A 24,153-nucleotide genomic window follows, 5' to 3' on the forward strand; every position below is an offset into this window, starting at 1 on the left:
TGAGTGATCCTTTTTGGAGTTTCTTAACCATTAGCACAGCATCTGACTATTTGAAAGAGCTTAGTGTGATCTGCAGATTTGTGCATTTCACTGTTCACTCCCTTCTCCAAGCTATTGATAAAGATGTTGAATAAACTGGGCTCAGAAGTGATCCTTGGTGGGACCCCATCAATAAAGTGACATTTTTCTGCCAGTAATAAAATACTGATTTGTTAAGGATCTGTCAGATGAAATAGCTGTATTCCTGTATCAAGTTCTTCTTATACCAATTCCTCTAATCCTAAAGAAGTTCCCTCAAGAAAAATCCTCTCCTTCTCCTTGCATTATTCTTGCCTTATTTTCTCTAGATGTGATGCCACACTGACTTGTGCACTCTCGCTGTCTCTTCACCTGTATTTCCTCAGCTTCTTCTTGCAGATATTAATAATATTTCTTTTCCTACCCATAGTCACCTTGTTCAAATGAAAAGTGCTACATGAGATGTATTCTTAAAAATAGTCTTTCCTCCAACAGAGTTTAGTACACTATCTGTTGTGCTTGTCAGTGTACGTTGGACTACTCAAAAGTGTTCCTGAGTTTTGGTTTGGACTAGAAATGATGCTATCGGTATATTTTACAGATGTAGAAATGGAGCATAAAAAAGTCAAAAAGTTGTTTAAGTTATTTTTTCTGTTTCCACTGTGGGATCACATACATACAGTCACTCATTCTGGAAGTCATGGGGCAGTTGTCCTCACAGGTGGCCCAGGTGATGTATATCTTTACATTGGTGTTGGTGTATACACAACATAATGGGTAGTGGCAGTACAAGATTAGGCTGAACCATTCATTTACACTGCACCACTGTCCTGGATAGTTGTCGTGGTTTAACCCCAGCCAGCAACTAAGCACCATGCAGCTGCTCACTCACTCCCCCCCACCCAGTGGGATGGGGGAAAAAATTGGGAAAAGAAGTAAAACTCGTGGGTTGAGATAAGAACGGTTTAATAGAACAGAAAAGAAGAAACTAATAATGATAATGATAACACTAATAAAATGACAACAGTAGTAATAAAAGGATTGGAATGTACAAATGATGCGCAGTGCAATTGCTCACCACCCGCCGACCGACACCCAGCCAGTCCCCGAGTGGCGATTCCCCACCCCTACTCCCCAGTTCCTATACTAGATGGGACGTCACATGGTATGGAATACCCTGTTGGCCAGTTTGGGTCAGGTGCCCTGGCTCTGTCCTGTGCCAACTTCTTGTGCCCCTCCAGCTTTCTCACTGGCTGGGCATGAGAAGCTGAACAATCCTTGACTTAGTCTAAACACTACTTAGCAACAACTGAAAACATCAGTGTTGTCAACATTCTTGGCATACTGAAGTCAAAACATAGCACTGTACCAGCTACTAGGAAGACAGTTAACTCTATCCCAGCTGAAACCAGGACAATGGTAATGCCTCATTTTCTGTCATTTGTCTTGAGGCCCTTATTCTGGGTAAGAGGGAAGTTGCAGTCCCTTGGGCAGAGAACTTTCCACTCTAGGACTCCTGCACACGTGTCCTGCAAACTTGAGTTTATGTTAGCCCCTCATTTCTTTAAGACAAATAAATGAAAAGTAGTTTTGAGGGGATTTTAATTCAAAGATTTACTGAAATTGTTGAGCAAGGTGTGTTTGCAAACTTCATGAACCATGGCCAGGTCTTAGTTTCTGAGGTTAATTCATTCCGTCTGTTTGGTAGCATTGTCTGCTTGTAATGGCACCACATGGCTGAAAAGGTTGTGTCAGTGAAAATACCAAGAATCTAGTGTAAATTGAATGTTTCCATCTTGTAATTTCTCTCTCTTGTGTTTTGAAGCATGTTACGTTTTCTATTTAACCTGGAATTAAACTTTTCTGACCTCGATCCATTATGTCATCTCTTTAAGTATTTTTCAGAAACATCTTTCCTTCTAGATTTACAAAAAAGTGGTACCACTGAAACTACTTCAGTAACTGTCAAAATAGGAACTTTACTGTATTCATGCACATACACATTCCTTTTTCAGTTTATCTTATAGTGCAACACATTCTGCAAATTCCTGATGTACACATCTTTCTTTTTTATGGGCATTCTGCAGAGAAGTAAACTGCCAGGCTATTCTGTAATCATCTTTGATGTTGCAATAAATGTTGTGTTCTTTAAAGTTTTTTAACCTTTAACCAGCTAAAGAATGAATCAAAGAAGCAGATTTCTAGATAATTTAAAAAGACTCTAGACACAGTAGATAAGTTGAAGTCTGTGTTTGCTGTGTATCAAAACACTTGGCCTCCATGGGAAGATAGAAATTCATTGAACAGCTAGCAGACAAACGACTCAATTTAGAGACCTCATCAATAAAATAAATGCATATTCACAATATGCGATTATTTCCACATACAAGTATGCATTTACAGGACTAATGTTTTAAATTAGCCGTGCTTCAATATGCGCTGAAGATGCCCAGTGGATATATGCAACCTGAAGCATCCATACGTATGCTGCCCCAAGCAGCAGGTGCAGATCTGATCTCACAAAAGCTTTGCCCAAGTCAGAGGTCAGTGACTGTTGGTAATGTCCTCATGGCATCGCTTGATGTGTGTGTCCCTGCTCGTTGCTTCAGAGGAAACTTGCTGATCCGGTCTGAGTCTTAGAGGGAGTTAAGCCTTACTCAATCCAGAGCAAAGTCCTCATCTGTAACCTGGAAGGCACTTGCCATCTCCATAGTAAGCCAAGACATCTCTTCCTCCACTTTCTTTTCCAGAAGCAGCTTGGCTAGTGATTAAGTCATGCAGGGGACAACCTGTGCTTCAGACAGAAAGTCTTCCTGTACCTGAAATTCCTGGGGATCACATTGTACCAAACATTAATTGCCTTCCTTTGGGGGTATAAATTTAATCACTATTGGTTCAAATTTGTTCATATCTTTGGAAATAGATATGCACTGTCTGTCAGCAAGAGTAAGGGCCAGCCTGAGCACCAGGTGCTGAGAGTGACCCAGCACGGGCCACCTTCACTGGCCGGAACAGTCCCACAGGGTCCAGATGTGACAAGCAGAGCTAGGTGCTGGTAACAGTGTCCGTTGACAGCATGGTGAGGGGATGAACCAGGTCATTTGGGAGCCAGGGCCAGATGTGCACACCTACAGCTCTGGGCTGGAGTGAAACGGAGCTCCCATGGGCAGTGTTGAGGGGTTGTCCCTCCCCAGGGGAGGCTGGGCAAGGGCACTGGGGCCTGTAAGTGCCCTCAGCACCCTGACTCTATCACTAGCAATTTTGTAAGTGCAAAGAGGGTTAAATGCTAAATTTGAGGCTACAGAGGATGACAGTGCTCAGCTCAGCAGAAAGCCTGTACTGAGATAGTCTGTCACAGTCCTCATCTCCCTGTATCAGTTCATGTGGTAGCTCTGTATATATGCTAGCCTCTGACCATTTGCTGAATAGGAGAATCTGTGCATATATTAATTTTGAAGTAGACATATTTATTTGAATTTGTATTAATCGTGTTAAACGTTAACTTTTTTTAGTCTTTATTTATAGTTATAATTTCATTCTCCCTTTTTATTGTGGGTTTGGTGGGGGTTTTTTAGTATGAGAGCAAATCAAAGCATGAAACACTGAGTTTGTGGGTGGAATAGTGGTGTGTACAAGAGACACAAGAGAGAGCATATGAAGGTTAACTTTTCCTCTCTGGCAGCTGCTTTCTAGCAGAGCAGGTTATCTGGTTTCAGCTTAGCAACAGAGGCTGCACAGGGGTTTGCTCAGAACATTTACCCAGGGTGGAAGCTCTGCTCGTAAGCTGCTCCTTCATACTGACCTCCATCTCCCCATGACAAGGGAATTTTTACACTGTCATGCTTCCACAGGGATGTTTCAGGAAAAGCATTGAAAATCTTGAGAAACTATTATATATTATCACTATTTAATGAAACTGTTACGTTAACTGTTACCTGGGGCAGCCTAGGAGTAAGAAAGGTAGTCTTAAGAGGAGATGAAGAGAAGACACAATTTTGTGTTTGGGCTTGCGCCAGGTGTGAAGTTAGCAACAGGTCTTTTAGTCTCTTTCTTCCCAAATAACCTGACTCAGTGATAATTCTGTGTTGTCATCTCTGAACAAAGGATACATTTCCCAAAGTGTAGATAAGCATCTCTTCTTTCATTGCTGCAGTCAATGCGATGAAGCTTGCTCAGTGGGAAATAGGCTGGGCACCTGTAAAAAGTGAGGTATAACGTGCAATCTGTGGAGCTCAGCAAAGTGAGGTGATTCCTGAGACTCCAGCAGTGGCTCCAGCATTCAGCAAAGGCTGCAACTCGCTCAGGGTAGGCAGCAGATGCCCTGCAAGCACTTTTCCTAGTGTTACTTTGACTAGTTGTCTTGCTGTTTCTCCCTGTACATCCCAACTCTACCCCTTCTTGGCATATACTGAGTCCCTGTGCAGAGGAGTTTTCAGTCCGTATTAGTAAGTACAGTGTCAGTGGAAAGTTGATCTGTCATTGGGTCTTGTTATGGTATTTTATTACAACGAGTAATAGTATACATTTGAGCTCAACATATTTTTTTGTACATGTACAGTCTGAAGGACTGAGCTTGAATTTGAGGAAATGAGCATCAGCATGTTAATGTGCCTGTCACTGTTAGAGTACTATGAATTAATACCTGTAAGAAAAGAGGGGCCCTGAAAAAAAGCTGGAATTAGATATTTCTGAATGGAAACATTTCTCAACTTACTTCAGAGCAGCAACACATCTATTTTTGCTGTCATAATTATTTTGTTCTGGCTCAGCCAAGTTCCCAAAAAGAAAGTCTCTTCGGTAAAGACTGCAAAATAATACTATGGTGTTTTTCTTTCATGTGAGTGGAGACACAGTTACTCATGCTAACTTCTCATTTTAAGGAGCTTGAAATCCTCAGCACAGTTTTGCTAGTACAAATGCAACTATTTTTTTACTATTCAGAACATCATGTTCAAGTAAACTGTAGACTTTAAGTTATTTCTGGCATCCAGGGCATAGTTTGTGAACTGATATGACAGTATCTCATATAAATTTGCCATCTGGATGATCACAGTGCAGTAGAAGTTTCTTGCTGTGTTGTCAAGCTAGAACCAACTGTTGTCACTGGCTGACCTTTGATTTTAAGTACGTGGGAACATTACTGAAACGCTTCACATAATAGAGAAGAGCTGTTTCTCTGGTAGTGAATATCTTTATGTTGCCAAAGACTTCATTCATCTCCTGCTTTTGAATGGAGCACAGGATTCCCTGTCCTCCCCCACCACAAACTTTCTATAAGTATAAATGAGCCAATTTTTTACCACTTCATCTCACAAAATGTCCTATAGGAGTCAGTGGCCTCGTCTAATGAACAAAAGTTAGAAAATCAAGCCCTAAAACAAGGCCAAACAATGTTTTACTCTGCTCTGACTTGTAAAATTGCTGAATAGAAAATACTGTGTGCTGCTAGGTGCATCAGTGAATAATCCTTTTTTTTTTCCTTAGTGCAAAATTATTGACTTGGTTGTAAGAGTAAGGAAGTATGAAGAACATGCAAAGGAGTGCTCTGATGGGAACATTAATTACAAATGACTTATTGATGAATGTAAGGGAGATGCTAGCCAGCTAGAGACTGGAAAATTATCAGTTCCAAAGAATAAGAAGCTTGTACTGAGAAATTGGTAAAAGCTCTCTGTTTAATGCTCATACTTTGTTTCCTGAGTTTCATCTGGTGATTCGTCTTCAGAAAAAATATTAGCTGTGGGGTAAGTACCAGTCTTTTCACACACACACCTTTTTTGCTTAAGCAAAAATAACAATTTAAAAGCAGTAAAGAATACCTGGTAGCAAATGTTTCTGTACCACATAGAGCATCTTAAATAGGATATCTGGGTAGTACACATAGAAGCTGGCCCTGCTGCAGCACTGTTTACGAAAGCTCATTCCCACATTGCAGGGAAAAAGGTTTGAAAGCTTTTGGAGAATTCTGGTTTACTTCTTTCTGAATAAATACACTAATGTTCACCTCAAGCTCCTGTTAGCCAAGATAACTTACAATACAACATATCGAATATTTGAATAACTTTTTGTACCCTTCTGCATTGCCTCATTTCCTTCTACAGTGTCTACTACTCTGTTCATGGGCAAGCACAATTTTGAGCTGGAAGAAGGGGCAGGTTTTTCCAGTGCCAAGTTCTGTAACACAAGACAACTGTCCTTTCACAGACTGGTGCAATGGCAAAAATTTGTTGTTACATGGGGAGAGAGGAAAGCTCTATGCATCTGTGGTTTCTTTTCTTACAAAGATTTTAGCTTTTTGATGATTTTTCTAAGTGAAATTCTAATTCTGACAATCTAGACAGTGAAAATTAAATATAAAATATGCTCATGTATTTTTGCTGTAGTGCCCAGTTTGGTTCAGTATGTCTGGTCCTGATATATGTGACTAGAAATCATATCTCAACAGACTTCTTTGGGTAGCTTTTATACAACTCATTGGTAAAGACATTGTAGTTTCCTCCTGGATCACAACTGATGGTTTCATAGATCTGAGAAGACAACTTCTGCCTTTTGGTCAGTTGATTGCATACCTAGAAACAAAAAGCACTGTTGCAATATATCATGACTGTGATATAAAGATTTGCCCACTCAGCTAATTACTTCTGGTAGTTTTTTCAGCAATAATGGATAATTTCTCAGAAGATGGTTGCTGCATGAGTATTTTTTCCCATAATTTTCATTATCTTCTTTAACTGGGTTCCTTTTCCTTCTCATACCACTGCTGCTGGGCCAACTGGCTGCATTCCCCAGAGTGTTCTCTATTAGTTGTGTAGCATCTGATTAATTTCCCTGTGTGCTCAAAGACATAAACTAGATGCCCAGACAGCATAAGAAAACAAGAATTATAAAGACAAGAAAGGTTCCAGAACCAGCCTAGGGGCTGAGGAGACACCTAGGACATGTGCCATCTCTGTCTAAGCTCCTTGGTAGAATATAAACAGGTTAAAAGTTGTTCTTAGAAGTTCTGAATTGCCTTCAAAAACTGTATAGTTAGTTCTAATTGGAAGACAGTCTTTATATTTTTCCTATAAAATTAGAACAAAGGAATATTAATAGCTGCCTGCACATTGTAACATTTTCTGCATAATGACATTTTGCAGGCTTGGTATAATATTCTGCTATGTGCATCAGGCCATTAAATGAGAAGTCTTTAAAATTAGCTCACCAGAACAGTTCTTCTTTCCAAACACCACCAAAAGAAGATGAGATCAAAGAATTTCATAAAAGACGCTTTTCACAGCTTATCTGTCATCAAATGAAGGTATTAGGGAAATGGCCTGAGAAGCTTTTCCTACTTGATATCCCTTTTGAAGTGACTAGAACTACAAAACATGCCATTTCTGCAGAGGATTCAAGCTGTGTTTCTCCCTTGTATGAGAGGAAGGGCACAAAGAGTGTATTACACCAGCTGGCACACTTCTGGGGTCCCTGCTCTCGGGGCTTGTTTAGGCTTTCAGGGAGCGGGCAGGCATCAGGGTTACCACCCCAGGGAGCAGCAGTCCTTCCCTGAGCTCACCGTGGAGCTCATGGCTACCAACACTGCAGCTTGGGGCAGACCGAAGGATTTGCAGCAACTCCCAGAAAAATCCAGTGACAACAGAACACATATCTCTCCAGGATAATTTGGGGTTAAATATTTTCCCAAAGTTAACAGTCTTTTTGTTGCAATTCATTTCTAAGGTTAGATGGTAGGGGATCAAGCTGCTAAAATGGCAATGCATATAATTTGTTCTGCATCTTCATTGCATGCCCTCAGCTAAGAAATTCCACATATTATAGCATTAAAAATTTAATCCTGATCTAAACCCCAACTAAGCTAAAAAGAATCTCACCACTAAGCCCTGTAGATACTGTGTCAGAACATTAGATATTATATTACAGGTGTCACAGAAAACATTCACATGCAGAAGGCGTAGTATCCATTAGTGACTGAGCAGAACAAAAACCAAAATGGTAATTCTCTTTTAAAGTGGGAAGACACTAAAAAAATGAAAATGTTTGCACTCACATGATACTATTTCAGGGTCTTAATATGAAATTTTTGTCTATTCAAGAAGCTCAAGTATAGCCATAATTTTATGTCATGTTCTCAGTGAGTAAAATGACAGTTCTATGGAGAGCAGGTTGATAACTCTCCACCTGCTGTTCCTGTGCTGCATTGAATTAGTCTAAACTTTATCTTTTTTTAAAAACAGGATTAATGAAATTTTGAACCAAATTTTCTTTTTACTTTCCCTAGTATGAGCCTGATACACCAGCTAATCGAATGCATAGTAAATTTGGTCCAGATAGTAATCTGATAGAATTCATTATCTGAAAAAACAGTAGGAAGACTGTATTCAAACATCAGGTATTTTTAAATTACACAGGAAAAAGCTCTGTGTAAGGGATGTAACCTTCATCTGTTTTCCTGATGTGTATATGATTGTTAGTTGCAGATTCTAGGGTATTTATTTTATTCATATCCATACTTTATCATATTCTAAAATTTGTGGTACAGATGAAGACCTGTACATTTCCAAAGTGATGTTGCTGGCCACAGTAATGTGGGATTAGATTCTTTGAATCATTGAAACAATCAATTAAACTTTTCTAGAAGTTTTAGTGCTAAGGAGATTACCAAATTATGCATTTTTTCACTCTACAAATTTGGGACAGGCTGCCTTCTCTTAATTTTGGACAGTTTTAGAGTACTGTTGGATCTGTCTTAGGAAAAATCATTAAACAAGACTTCCCTCTTGAATGCCAGTCTAGGTAAAACCTAATCATCCCTTGATGTTTTTTGAAAAGAATAGGTGACGTCCACGAGGTCCTGGCTAATGTTTCCTGCTTTGAATCGTAAGTTGTAATTTCCATAGTTCTGTGACCTATTGCTGGCACATACTAAGTTCCCCACCCCCAGTCAGCCAGTTTATCTCAATGTACATACACTAGCCATATTTTCCTTTTTGAACAGTACTATAGGGTGCGCTAGGGGCATGAAAAACATGTTAAAAACCCCATTCTGTTCCAGTATCAATAGATATTCCAGAGGGAGGCAACATAAATCTCTCATGACAAAAGCGACGTACCAGGTCTGCTTTACGAAGATTAGAGATCTCAGACAAACATCTTGCTTAAAAACCCTTTTCCAGCAACTCATGTTATAGATGAGTAAATGCTACAATGCAAGTCTTTACAGTAAGGTTTTGAGAACCTCTGTGCTGGTTCTGAAAGCACTGTCTGGAAACTAATTGTATTCAATTTGGAGCTTTTTCTGGCCCTTCGCATGGTATGGTATGATAGGGTAGAGAGGCTTTTTTGAGAATTATTCCAATGTCTCGAGGGCCAGCTATTCTTGAAACCATTTGCAAGACTTTCTAAGTGTTTTTTATCCCACAGGCTCTCAATTGACATAATGTCTGGGGTCTCTACGAACAGAATAGAAATATTTGGGGATCATTTTTGTAAAATCAAGAAAAATCAATAACCAGTTCTTTGTGTGAGAAACAAAAGTGGAAAGCACAGAAGTGTTTCTCTGAAGGTAGTATATAACTTGCAGCACAGCTAGGAATTGATACTTTGAGTAAGGTAAGCACAAGAAGTAATGCAAAAGATTTGCAGCAGTGAAAAGAGTTCCCAGTGGTATTTTCAAGTACTGAAATACACTGCCAATGGAGGTCAAGGAATCTAGTGGTGATTTTTAAGAGCTGATCAGATTAATTTCAGGAACTGATGCAAGGCAGACTATGTTCAAGGAATACTATTCATTACTGGCTTTTGCTGCTGACAAGGGGACTGAGAAGGGAACAGAGCATTTCTGGCGCAGCAGGAGACCCTGCTGCAATGGAGTGCAGACAAACCCACTTGCCCTTCAGCAGACCAGACTAGCAGAAACTTCTGCTTCTAGGTCGTTGTAGGCCAAATGGAGTCTGCTCAGCAGGGCTGTTTAGGTTCTGGGTTAGATCACTGGCTCACAGAGCCCAGAGACTGCCTCGCAGCATTGAAAAGGTTAGTTCCCCTTGGCTTAGGTACAGCTGATCCTGCCTGTCAGCTGTAGGATAAGCTAGATGACCTTGCAAGCCTTCTTTATCCAATTTTGTGTGGTTCTCTGATTGTCTCCAGTCTATGTTTTAACTTTGAGGTCATTCTTTCTTTCAGGGGCAAAAAAACTGGATTCAAAATTGAATACTGGGCAAAGCTGAGTAAAACTGAGCAGTAAGTCCCTAGCTATAATAGTATTCACCATTGAGAGAAATTTGAAGTGTCTGATTGACAAAAAAATCCTTTAATACAAAATCTGAAAGCATTTTTTGTTAGGTGGAAGATGCAAATGTCCCATGTGAAATTTAAGATAGCAGTTCCTATGTACAGGGCATTTATTCCAAGAAATATGGGATTCATAGAAATTGTTCCCTTCTTATTTGGAACTGCAGGAAAGCACTGGTACAAAACAGGAAAAACAGCACCATTAGCCCTGACTATAAACACTGAAATCAGAGACAGATAACATGTTGTAGTGTCCTGTTGAAGAGTGTTACTGTAAACTTCAAAAAGGAATGAAATGAACAGGAGAGAGCTTTTTGTTGTTTTCTTTAGTGTTGTACCTGTTTTTTCTCTTGTTTTTTTAATTTGTACCTCCTAATGCTGGGAGTGTGGAAGATGAATCTGCCATCCTGGTTAGTCTTCCAGGGTGTTGAAGGTTTGCATATATTTTTCTGTACAACGTGCCTGTGCAATTTCCATCAGAAGCAGGAAATGTTTATTCAAGTTCTGAGGGGTGGGACAGTTGCTGTAGTTTTAGGTAATTTTAAACAAACCATTTGAGCATCCTGTTTAAATAGAGTTAAGTAATCAGAGTTTTGTACGAGTTAGAAAAGAATTCCATACATGCATTATATGAATAAAATATCATCTTACAGAGCATACCAAAGTGATATATTTATCTAACTTCTTGTGCAATAAAAGTTATATCTTTGACTTTTGTTTTGCAACAAGTTTAGTGGCTAAACATATTCCATTATGTAACAGTACTATACTAGAATATGAACTATTTTGCATTTAAATTTACCTGTATTTAATAATTAATTTCAACACATACTAGTTTCCCTGATATTTTCAGTAGCCTCTGGAGAAATCTAATTCAAATACAACTTTCTGAAATTGGGAGGAAAAAAGTGTATTCACACAAAGAACTTAGTTTAGAGAACTAGTGAGAATTGGGAAGAATTTATTCACAGCCAATTGTATGAAAACATAAATGAAGGAAAAAATGGTAGTTGGAGTAGGCTGGTAAGATTTATCAATTATGAATTTTACTTGGGGAGTCCATGTTTGATGCCTTTCCTGAATTCTCTGGTTTTAAGTGTTGTAAGGGTTGAACTGGGAGACAAAAAGCAGTAGTGAAAAGATTTGTTCTCAGGCTTGTAGCATGGATGCACATCTCGGATTTGAAACTGGGAGACAGATTGTGTGATTTATTTTTGGTTTGTAATATTTCAGTAATGAGGCTGTGCTGAACTGCATATCGGGTCCCCCAGCTGGTAGGACTCATTTGAAAGAAAAAAAAAGTTTATATTCTTCAGATTGCAGTGATAATTGTACTTGGCCTTACGTCTATCAATGGATTGTCTTTAAGCTGCAATCTAATGTTAATGAGATTTTAATTGGAAAACAAACAGAGGACAGACAGGTTAATGACTGATAACAATTTTTAAAAAATTTTTTAAGGGCTACACAATAATTAATGTAAACATTACATCAAAGTCTTTCCATGTCTAAGCTTTCATACAGGGTTTACATAGAAGCTTGTTCCTCAACAATGGTATTATTCTACATGTAAACAACTAATAAACTGTATAGTGTCATCTGTTAAATCAAAACTGATCAGCAAGATTATCTGGTCTTACTAGTGGGAATGTCTTGGTCATTAATCACACCTCCACAAAAAGGAGCTGGATTGAGTCTGTTATGTCCTGAGAGTTTACTACTATTGATGTTTCTGGAAGTGACCCCCCCTTTACCCAATTAAAACATGCACATTATTCCAAAAGAAACAAAAAGCAAAAGCTCTATCCAATGGAACTCATAACATCTAAAAAGACGTGAATATAAACTGGCAGAGAGTGCACATAATATATCGGCTGATGTTAACAAAAAGTATATAAATAAAACTAAAAATCAGAGAATGGTTTTGAAGAGGGAAGGTTGTGGTAATGATCAGAATAAAGAGTAGAGGATTAGTTAGAAGGATTTACTGTAGAGCTAAAGGATGGCTATTTTGAATGTCAAGGAGGATAAAAAATGAAATTGGGGCACAATTAAAGGAATGGAATGAGAGAGAAGATGAAACAAGATTTCTAGTTTAAGTGACAAGTGTACTTCTTCAGATAGTGATGGGGATGGAGACTAGAAGAGAGGTTGCTTTTGGAGTCCAGTTTTGATGACACAAAGCATGCAGGAGACTATCTCAATTAAGAAAGTCAAGAGGTGGGACTGGAATAATAGAGATGTTAAGACGGGCAGTTATGCATTCCAGTATAGTAGTGAAATTTATGGTCAGAAAATACTATGGAAATACAGAGTTAAATTGAACGTTTTTTTGTCATAACTCTAGCCTGTTTGTTTCATGTCCACTTTGCTTTTAAAATCTCTTACCCATGCTCTCTGCTCTGTTTTTTCTTTCCATTTATTATTTTAAGTGTTGTCATTCAGCCATGCCTTTTGAGAAATTCAAGGAAAAGCAGGTATGATTAAGGGCTAAAATAAACCCTGTAAAAGAATCTAATTACTTCAGACAACTTTAGCTTACTTTGCAGTACTTTTTTTGCTTTATAGATGCCAAGAGAGGATTAATGTATAATGTCTTTGTTTGTGATTTTGCCTTTTATTTCAGTTTATATAATTGAAGAGTTCCCAGGACTGCTTTACATTTATTTTGTTCATCAAAACATACTTCTCCAATGTTATGAAAATGGAGTCCAAAAATAATGCTGTCCAAACCAAACCCATTCGGTTTTCTTTTGGAACACAAGCAATGATAAAGTCATACCTTATATCTCAATTTTAACTGAGTAAACACTGTGTTGTCCCTTAATGTATAATTCTTTAGAGTGTTCACCTTATATTCTTCTGCTTCAATTTTGAACATATCTGATGATACATGTAGCAAGATGCATATAATCAGGCAAAATACGTTATTTCACAATTATTGTTTGAGGATGAAATCCTCTCTGCATTGAAGTCACAGAGGTCTCATTGGGTCACTCTGTGTGTGTGCTTACATTATGACAGAAAGAAAATAGTCAGAGGATTAGGAACCTAGATTTTGATCATTATCTTTTGATGAAAGATAGGGAAAAATTTTATGTAGCAAAAATCAAAATGGTGTGTCTGTTGTTGAGGTTATGGGAATCAGGAGAAAAATGGACTTACCAATTTCAGCTCATATTCATAAAAGATTGTCTCTTCTCTTGCATCCTCTTTTCATGTAAATTTGAGTCCCAGCTGATCATGTCATTGTCCTGACCAAAAAAAGACCAGAGAGTGGTTTTAAGAAAGTAGTTTTCATAGTGACTGAATGTATTTCATCAAAACAGATGGTACCTTCTAATGTTGAAACTCTGGCATGCTGTGGATGTGGATGTTGTGCATCTTATTGTTTACCCCATGTTAGTGGATAAGAATTTGTATTTTTCTTATTGCAAAATCAAACCCTTTCCCAGACTCACTGTAAACAGAGAACAGAACCTTCAAACTGATTTTTTTTCTGTGAATTCTCATTAGGAAGCTGAAATGTGAACCCAGGAAAGCTGGAAAAGTAACTTGAAATATCAGTGTGTAGCAGAAAAATGCAACAGCAGAGCAATTTCAATCACTGAGCTGTTTATCCTGGGTTTAATAGGTATACTTTTGAAGAGGTGGTCAACTAAGCTGCAGAATCTGCCGGAAATACCCCTTCAAATTGAGAAGGGGATGTTCATAATAAGGAAGATGTGAAAGAGGACAGGAGAGTTAGCACTCTCCAGCTCTGGGAGTGGAGCTGCTGCTAAAGCTTTTGTTCAGACTGTCTAATGACAAGATATTCAGCTGAACAATCCAGGTTAAATTTTCCTTTGGCTAAACTGGAAATGTCCTACAAAGTACTGAACCAAAATAAAAGAACTTGAAGTTTTAACTAAACGCAATTTCTGATATTTAGAATCACCAGTTAGGCATTTGGTGGATGTCACAAAAACATTGGTTCTCTTTGGATCAAACATAGAGAATTTAATAAAAAAATCATACCATGTATATCCTGACATGTTAGGAAATGACCCTGATCTATACAGTTGTGTAAAACAGCCTTTTTTTTTTTCTTTTTTTTTTTTTGTGCACCATCCCTAGCAGTTGGAAGAGGGGTGCCATCACTGTTGGGAATAGCAGCTCCCAGCTCAGTGGCAAGTTGAGGATCACCATTGGGGAGTCAGAGTTGTAAGAGGCAACATAATCAGTTTGCATCAGCATAATTTGGTTTATATTTGTGATACAGGTGCAGCAAAAAGGTAGCAATGCTGGGAATGAGTATGGCTGCTCAGGGGAATGTGAATTGCAGCTTCCTTTTTCCTGGTTGCACCCACTCACATCCAGACTGTTGACTCTGGAAAGGTTAAAACAGCAATGTAAGAAAGTTCCATTTCAACAAGTGTTAGAAGTTACTTTAGACAAATGTTAGTCAGACGCTCCCCAGCCTGCAGTCCAAATGGGTTTTGTACATGAAACACTGAACTGTATCCATGTGAGATAATCTAAGGCAACGTGTTGCAAAGGGACACTCAAGCAGAAACTACTCTCCAGAGATACTCTGTCTGTAGCACGGTGATGAAGAGCCTAACAAAGAACAATGCCTGCACCATCTTCTTAGGGATGTTGTACTCTCTTAGGTTATGTTACAGTACCAATATAGCTATGCTTTTGACTATGCTTTATCACAAAACTGACTGCATTTGGTGTTATCCTTAAGCTCTAGCTTCTGAAATCATAAGACCATCTGAGAGTGATCAGATTTTCTTTTAAAAGCAAGGCTATAGTTCTCATTGGTTCCAGAGACAAATCAGAGAGACAGCACAAGGACCCATATTTTTGCTTAAAACAAGCAAAGAAGGTGATATTTAAAGCCTACACTGATGTCAAGAGATCTGCACTATGATTTTGAATGTTTCTTATCAGCAGTACTGAGCACTGCAAAAATAACAAAGGCATGGCTCTGAAGCCACGCTCTTTTGAGCATATGATACAGCCAGAAGCTTTGATGCTATTCTTTAGTAGGTTTTCCTTACTAGGGAATGGTAAGAAAAATGTTGGAAAGCGTATCAAAGTTGTTAACAATGTTTTACCAAGAATACCAGTCCACCTGGATCCTGAATTTGATCCAGTCTAGCAGCTTCTCTGTTCCCAAGATACAGGGGGAAAGGCACAACATTTTTTTCTGCATCCTCTTTTTGTAATCAGCAAAAAGTCAGCCAAACATTTCTAACCTCCTTCAGGAAGCATCCCTGATAAGTATAACATTTAGGCACTTAATGAGCAGGATTAATGCACACGCTTAAGTTTAAGCATATTTTTAAGTGCTATGCTTTGAATCTGAGCCGTGGAGTAGATGACTAAAGACAAATGGCAAACATTTATGAATTTCTGGACTTGTTATATAAACTACGTAATCTGCAAGCTTGGATTCACTTGTGGGAGGTTAATTAACTTCCATCTTCTGTTGGTTTTTGCTTGTCCAAAGCAATGTCATATCTTGTCTCCTCGTCTTCAACCCAGCACACCAGACACCGTGGGCTAGAGCCAAACTGCAGTGTGACGTGAAAGTTGGAGAGGGGCTTCCTTCGTTGAAGTCCCATGCTTACAGACCTGTGTATCGTGTGACCAGAGAACAAAAGTTTGTCATGTGAGCTAATGCAGAGCAAGGAGTATATGCTCAGATACGTTCTCCATGTCACATGAGAATTACCTCCACCTCTGTCTAAACTCATGTGCATATAGATGTAGATATTTTACAGTAAGGAAATAAAGAATGTGAAGTAGGCTTACAAACCAAGGGTGAATGGGCAAAGAGTTGATGATTTAGTGCTGTTAGTACAGAATAGGGAAAACTATGAAAATTTATAAGAAATATTTACAGAAAATAGGATCTAAATCATATCAAGTGGATGTGTGTCATTTCTTCGCTTATGCCTTCACCTGCATTGCCAGTTTAGATCATAAATGGTTCAAGAGACCAAGGACACACTTAGTTTACTGGTGTTCTCAGTTCTGACTATTTCACTGTGTGCTTTTGGGGTTCTTTTTCTGAAACGCACCAAAATGAGGTGATTACCTGAGAATCTCGGTTGTTGTTCTCGGGTAAAGTTCATTTCTAGTTCTCCATCATGGAAATAGGCTTGAAAACTTGAACTTTGAAGGGATGAGCATCAGAAGAAAATAAAAAGACAGAGTTTGAGGCAGTTCAAAAAGTCATATGTAAGTTTGAGATTGGCAGCACTGGTTTCTATAGCTTAACAATTCCAGTTTGCTTTTACGTAACTTGGGAAAGGTGCTTTGCAGACAAAGTAGCTGGTAAGAGATAAGAGAAGAAATAAGGAGCCTGAAATTTGTCCAGCAGCCTGGCAGTAGTTGACAGAATTGACTTTTTCTCTTCATTGTTATGTCTAAATTTTAAAAGAAACAGCATCATTTAAGTATCTCCATTATTATATAACATTGATTATAATTCCATATCTATTTGTTGATGTGTGGAGATTCATGTGTGTGTTGCTTATTACTACATTTTTATTCCATTCCCTTTCTCTCATTTCTCAATTTGAGGCTCTTGTCTCGTTTTCTTTAGATTTGGGGGATTCTGGTTCTCAGCTTTTCCTTTTTCAGAATTGTAGCGTTTGTTTCTTTCATTTCTTGACGTAAATCCTCCAGTCGCCTAAAGTGTAGCTTCAAGCAGTCCTTTGTGTGACTAAAAGAAATTAGCTAAATAGCACTGTTTAATTAATTTCAGGACCGCCTCTTTTTCGTCATGGAATATGTAAATGGAGGAGACCTAATGTTTCAAATTCAGCGCTCACGCAAATTTGACGAACCTCGATCCCGCTTTTATGCAGCAGAGGTCACATCAGCACTCATGTTTCTTCACCAACATGGCGTCATCTACAGGTACTTTTTTTGATCAAAAATAAAGTATTCTTGAGGCTTGGGGCTGGTTTTGGCTGAAATCCTGTCTCTTAGCAACCAAATTTAGATTAGTTGTTTGTTCCAATTTGCTTACATAGATCTTTTTTTGGCTGTTTATCATTGAGAATGTTAACATTTGAATAGCCTCTGCAGCCATCGCCAGCTGTGTGTGCCAGTTTTGTATTATAGTCCAAATAAAGTGGTTTTGAAAAAGCTTGGCACAGTGCAACCCAGATCGGCACAATCTCTTCACTTTCCACTCAGTGCCATAGATTTTGTCTCAGTTTCTAACTCCCTGACACTTCCTGAGTTTGTTTGTCCTAGTCGTCTCCACTCTGATACAATCGGGATGCTCGTTTGCAATGCTTTACTTATGCCCCTTCCTCTTGACTGTTTGGGTGAAGGCTTAGTCACCAGCAGGAAGGGGCTCTTTGCAAACAATTTTAATTGCTTGCAAATGCCCTGGATCTATTTGAACCTCCGCCCCCCCGCCCCAAATCTCCAGTCTTCAACACCCATGCACACACAGGAAAAAAGTGCATATTGTTGCGCTGTGGTGAAGAATGCATTTAGGAATAGGCTTTTATTATTAAAAATAAGGAATGACTTTGAAAATTTTCACCCTGATGTTAATGCGTTTATTAAGTCCTTTATCCTGTCATTTCAACCTTCCTCTCTTTTTATTTGTTTTTAGCAGCATGTCATTGCTTGCAATAAATTTGGGCTTTCACAAGCAGTTTCCTTTACAGGTTTTGTGATACAGGTCTGTCCTGTCTGCTACAAATTCTGAGTTCTGTGAATCTAACTGAGTTTTGATATTCTGTTGATATTCTTGCCCTCTTTCAGGTTATCAGTTTTAATTTGGGGTAGTCATCTCAGGGACAGGCAGTCTCAGATTTCTTGAGCAGAAACATCAAGATGAGGATGTGGAATTTGTCACATCCCTGGATTCATATTAAGGCTGCTCTCAAGAGTACTAGAAATTGAAAGAAGTGCATTTTAAATGTTTAGTAGCCAGGACTGAGTGGTAACTTCCATCAGAGGCCGTTGGCTTTCTCACTAACTGGGATTCAAAGGGAAACTTCTGAGAGGAGTCTCCTTTCCAGAGACATCACAAACAGCAGGACATTGTATCTTCTGAGGAATATAAATCTCTGTGAAAGTGGTCTTTCAGTCAAAAATCCAGTTTTCTTTAGAAAACTTTTTTACCAGCTGCAGCTCTTCATCTCCATCTTTTATTAACACTGGTATGATGTTTGCATACTGGGTTGGACTTTCAGCCCTACCACTTTGCATAGGTTTGTTTTCAAGTGCTGAAGGTCCAACACATTTCTTACCTTTGCTGCCCATACCACATTTCCTATTTGTTGTCTGCATTTATTTCCGAAGCTATGTATTTGTACATTTAGATAGTAGAACGTGACAACTTCAGAATTTATAAGTATTCATCATAAGGGAAACAGACAAGATTGGTACTTTAAAAAGTGAAGGATTTGGAGGATTTGTTTCCATAGAAAGGCTTAAGCTAATTTCCTCTTCCTGAAAACTGGAGTTTAGACACTTTGTAATTAGCAATCAGTTTAGTGATTTCTGTGAACCAACAAGGAAGAATTGGTAAAATTACCTTCCCCCGTCTTCATACAAGTGTGCATTCACTCTCCCCTTCCTTCTCCCATCCTTTGACACACATCCTCTTCTCTCTCCTCTCTCTCTCTTTTCCCTTGTCTTATATGTAGCTTCTGCTGTGTGTTGGCTACTAGCTTGCATTGAATAAGTTCATGTGCCTGCATTCTTTGTATGACTTTTAAATGTCAAAATGCTTCAATCCCAAGAGAAGTGTCATTCTGATGATACAATGCTTTGTAATTTAAATATTGCAACATACTCCTGCTTCAGAGACTATGCTGACATGTTTTTGGCATGCTACCATAAAACACTAAAATTGTAAATGGCGTGTTATATTGGGTGTATTATCAGAAGAGGAAAAAGAAGAGAAATAACATGAGTTGTAGGACGAAAGCAAAAACTAAAAAAAAGCAACAGAAAGAACTTTAGGAACAGATTTAGTTGTATTCTGTTTTGACAGAGGCTTTTGGATCTGGACATAGTTATGTCCGTAAGAATAACTCGTTTTCCCAACTAGGGGATACTAGGAGCTTCAACAATTCTTAAAATGTATATCCCAGTTACTCTATAAAATACAAGGAAGAAGTTAGAGATTATCTTAAAAGAATTAATCATAAGAAAATGTCACAATTCATTCATAACGTGCCAGGCCCTGGGAGAATGCTTATGTTGATGTCAAGCATATGTTAGAATAGTTGTCTTGCACAGAACAGTTTCAGCCTGATTATTCCATACCTCATTGCATCGTTTATTACAATGCTAAAAATGCATTGGGATCAAGTCACTCCTTTACATCCCTAAAGCTCTTATTAGCTGGCAAACAAGGAAAGGAAAGGGGGGGGGGAGAAAAGAAAAGAAAAGAGAAAAAGGAGAAAACCAATGCTCCTGAATAACTACCAGTCATAACTACCTAACATGCCTTCAGATATTTTAATAAAGAATACTTGTCTTCTGTGTAATTATATCTCTAGAAAAAACACTGTGGTGTGAAATTAATGGTTATTCTCCAAAGTGGGAAATGCTGCTTGTGTGGGCAATACTTCAAGGAAAGTGGGGAATATATAAATAAAGTAAGATGTTTGATGGAAATGCAGGTTTCAAAATAGCTGCTATACCTTCTGATCTTTTTTCAGCCATGTATGTGGAAGTATTTGTTTGGAGCTAAACATAGTTATATTTTTGGAAGTAAATAACTAGCTTTAGCTCGTGCTTTGGCTTGTTGGTTAGATTTTTAGAAAGTGCTATGATGATACTAAATGATCATCTTTTATAATAACTAGTTTATCCTCATTTCCCTTGAAGTTCAAAGAGAAAGCTAGCTCCCTGTTTGGCAATAGAAATTATTCTGTAAGTTCACATCTTTGCAACTGGCCCAACAGTTGTTTCCAGACTTGTCCCATTATCTGTGTGCTCACTGGAAGTACATACCTTCCTTCTGTTTATCGAGTTTATGTTGGAAATAAAGATTATCCTCACAATTTTTATATATAAAGATGCTTCTGTTACTAAATGCATCTTGTATGAGAGATAAACTTTAGGATAATTTTCAGTGTGGCATTTTTAAGGGTATAATGTTACTGCTGTTGTGTCAAAAACACTTTAACAACTTAATAAAAATACTTGCATTATACCTGCCACCTTTCCTCTCATCTGGCATTCACATTCAGCTATTCAGGCACATGTCAAGCTGGGACCTGATAATACAAGTAGCGTCAATCAGACACTAGAGAAGTTTTAATCACAGTTTCTGGCAGTCATTGTTGTTTGTGTTGTGCAGTTCCACCACTTTGAAAAAATGTATCCAGGCTTCAGGAATTAAGACTAGACTATGAATCTTATTTTGCCTGTGAGCTGAACTGGACTTTGAACTCATGGTGAAAGGTTGTGGACTATGTCCACTGTCACCTGTTCACTGTCACCTGTCCCTGAAGTGTGGTATATTTAAAGTCAGTCATCATCAGCTTAATATATATTCTGATATAGGGAAGATGCAACAAACTGGCTGATAAGAAGCTGCTAGTTCCATACTCCCCTCTTGTACTGACTTTGAATGTTCCTGTGCACTTTCCACAGATATATGTAAATGTTACATGTTCTTGTTTCACCTGCAGTTCTTGGGCTGAGGATAGGAGTACCCACGTGGGTGTCTCTGGCTCTCATTGTAGGCGTTCAAGTGAGGTGACACAAATGGCCCACTCTGGCCTGAAATACATACAAAAACCTGTTGTCTTCCCAGGCAGGACATCAGCACTAGAATGGGCTACCACTTCATTAACATAAATGCCTGTGTCCCCAGTTCGTATCTGATTTAGGGAATAACTGTGTAAGCTACAAACCTTGTTTCACTGAAGACCCGGAGGGCCAGGAGTTGCATGTCGCGTGATCTCTGGCATGCTCCAAGAGCATTCAAGTGATTAAACGAGGTGTTCTCTCTGAAATACTAAAGAAGGAAACTGAATGTACACAATTTCAGGTCACCTGAGAGGATGAAAAATATCTTAACTGGAAAATTAGTGTCACCTGCTTTGTGTTGACTCATTCTTTTGGTTTCAAATGTAAGCTCTGTGAGATGTTGCCTTTGAATTGTACAGCACCTGGTCACAGGGGAGTCCACATTTGTAACTATGGGTTATCGTGTTCCTCAGCAATATGAAGTAATAATCCAGCCTGTAACTTGCTGCAGATTTCTGAGGCTCTGTGCACTCTGTAATTAGTATGTTGGTCATGATGAAGGATATATGAACAGTGAATTGAGGAGAATGCAAATATAAATATGCTGATGCCAATCCTTGAATACCTCTGGGCTTTTTCTGTACACAAATACCCCAAGAACTTGTTTGAACACTAACTGAATTTTTCCTTGGATGATCAGTTTTCCAGGCATTCCTGTTTATCAGGGCAATACACACCAGTGTTTCAGAAAGAAGACCTGCCTAAAATTAAAAGCACTTTCATTAGCGTGTTTTTATGTGAAATAAGAATATTTAGAAAGTCTGACTTCACTGGTGGTTGTATGATTCAGTGCAACCTTGGCAGAATAACGAGGAGTTATATTTACAGTGATGAGAATGTTGCATGGTCAGTGGTTAACATGTTAAAAGTCATCATTCTCCCAAGTTACCTTACTGTGTTATTTCCGAGTGGCAGCAGCCAAATAAAATTCCACTCCCCCTCTGCCTTTTTTTTTTGCTTTTTAAAATGCAAAACTAGACATTTTGGGTTAAATTTGTTTTTAAGTATGTAAAGATCATCTTATTGCAAGTCTAAACTGTTAAAGGTTAAGTTGGTGCTTGAGCTATGGTCCATGAAGGAGGGCAAGAAAGACCTTGTACCCTCATATAACATATTCAGACCTAAGCACTGGAATATCCTGAACTTAAGCAGGACTCTGCTACAGAGAAGTTACAGTTTACTTCTGGTGCAAGTGAGCAACAAACTATTTCCATCACCTTCAATAAAAGCAGGAAGCAAGGAGTGAATTGTGCTGCAGCATGTGAGTCTGAGTCCTAGTGTCTCCGGGGACTGCTGCTCAAGCCATGCCGTCTGGCCAGTACTCCTGGCCAGGTTTGCGCCCGGGGCTACATCCATGCTCTGCTCTGCTCTGCCTGGTCTAGTTTCTGAAACTGAACATGAGCTCCAACAGGATTTTAGTCAGTGGCCTCCTGCCCTCTTTGCACTTTTTCTTGCTGGATCTAGGCAGGCCAGCAGTCATGAAATGCATAAATAAGCAGGATGTCTTCCCCGCAGGAAAAGGCAGTGGGCTGGGGTGGAGAGGAGCAGGGCTGAGGGAGATGAGAAGCAGGAAGGAGGGTTGGTTCCCAGGCTTCTGGCATTTGGACTGAGGGAGTCCACCCTGCCATCTGCCCAGCTTATGTATTGTGCTAAAAGCTGCTGTTGTATAGGAGAGCCTTTGACAAGGTTTCCAGCTGTGGAAGGATGAGTAAAGGCTGTGGGAATAGGATATGAACCACGCAGTCTTGCCAACAGTGGAATGCTTTCTAAATTTCTCCTGGGTTTGGAACATAAGAAAGTCCTTAGTTGGCTCTTGTGTGGGAGTTGAGTATGCGGAGAAGCAGTGCTGGGCAGTTAATATTTAGAAGGATAGACCAGCACTGTTGACCTCATTTGGGGAATGACGAGGTACTTCCAGGGGGAGTTCCTGGTAGCGAGGTCAGCATTGTTTTTTTGCTTCATGTTTATTTGGTGCAAGATTTTCTTGTTTAATGACTGTTTGTATAGTGCTGTATTGTGTAAATAAAGCTATGACCTTTACCTTCTGATAACAGTATAGGAGTGAGTTAATGTTAAATGAGAGAGGGCAGGGAGTGGGAATCTGCCAGGGTTAATGCCAAGTTTACATTCCTGTGAGGGCAGCCATGTTCCGGTACACTCGGTAGAAAGGGCGACAGCGCTTCTCAACATATAATAGCAAAGAAATGTTACAGAGCATATTTGTATTTATTTCTGGGTAATTGTCAGTGATTTTAGATGATTGATGTCTGTGCTTTTATTTTGTAACAGGAAGAAATGTGTGTTATCTTTCTGCATTTGATAAGAAGATTTTAACTGAAAGAAACAGACACAAAATAAAAATCCACTAGAGCTGCAGTACATGTAAAACTGACATGTACTGACACAAGACAATCCCTGTAGTTTTCCTGAAATACTGAGACACACTTTGTTTCTACAGAAACATGTACACTAGTTCCAAACAAAATCATATCTTCAAAGAATTTTCTAACAGAAGAAAGAGAATGCTTTTTGTTTCATAGTGCATTACAAATCTGAAGGTGCTTCCTAAATGTAATTCTGCTGCTAACAGACAAAAGTAGGACTAAATTTTGCTGTGCCCTTCAGTCATGTTTGTCTTCAAACAATGGAAAATATTTCTGTAACCCAGTTGCAGTGGAGCTGTAACTATGTCATGTTAAGGGTGAGGCTTTGCCTTTTTGCATGCTATTGAATGCATCTGCCAAAGTTTCATAGTAATACAGAGAAGTGCACAGCAAACGTGGTTCTGAGGCGATAGGCATTTCACAAGATTTTGTTGTGTTCTTGAAATGCAACAGAGAAGTTGGAGAGTAATGCAAAACATTAGATGAAAACACGTAAGGAACTCCAGTGTTTTTTAAATAATGGTATTAAAATTACTAAACAACCTTAAAAGAAAATTTGGATGATACACTTCAGTAAAGACATTTGCATACAACTTTTTCCATCTTTTGGTCAGAACCTTGCTACTTTTGGCTCAAGGTTTGCATTTATTCTCTTTGTCCCCTCTTCCCC

At 38.8% G+C, this 24,153-nt stretch overlaps 1 protein-coding gene across 1 annotated transcript in view; it reads left to right on the forward strand.

Moving 5' to 3' along the window:
- Nucleotides 1–24,153, forward strand: part of PRKCE (protein kinase C, epsilon) — a 300,600-nt gene that overhangs the window by 232,399 nt on the left and 44,048 nt on the right. Inside the window, exon 11 of the mRNA XM_010576498.1 lies at nucleotides 17,069–17,223. Within this exon, the coding sequence (XP_010574800.1) occupies nucleotides 17,069–17,223 (155 nt within the window). The remainder of the gene's footprint in view (nucleotides 1–17,068; nucleotides 17,224–24,153) is intronic.

Source organism: Haliaeetus leucocephalus, unplaced genomic scaffold, assembly GCF_000737465.1.
Source record: "Haliaeetus leucocephalus isolate CR32 unplaced genomic scaffold, Haliaeetus_leucocephalus-4.0 Scaffold526, whole genome shotgun sequence".
NCBI classification, from domain to species: domain Eukaryota; kingdom Metazoa; phylum Chordata; class Aves; order Accipitriformes; family Accipitridae; genus Haliaeetus; species Haliaeetus leucocephalus.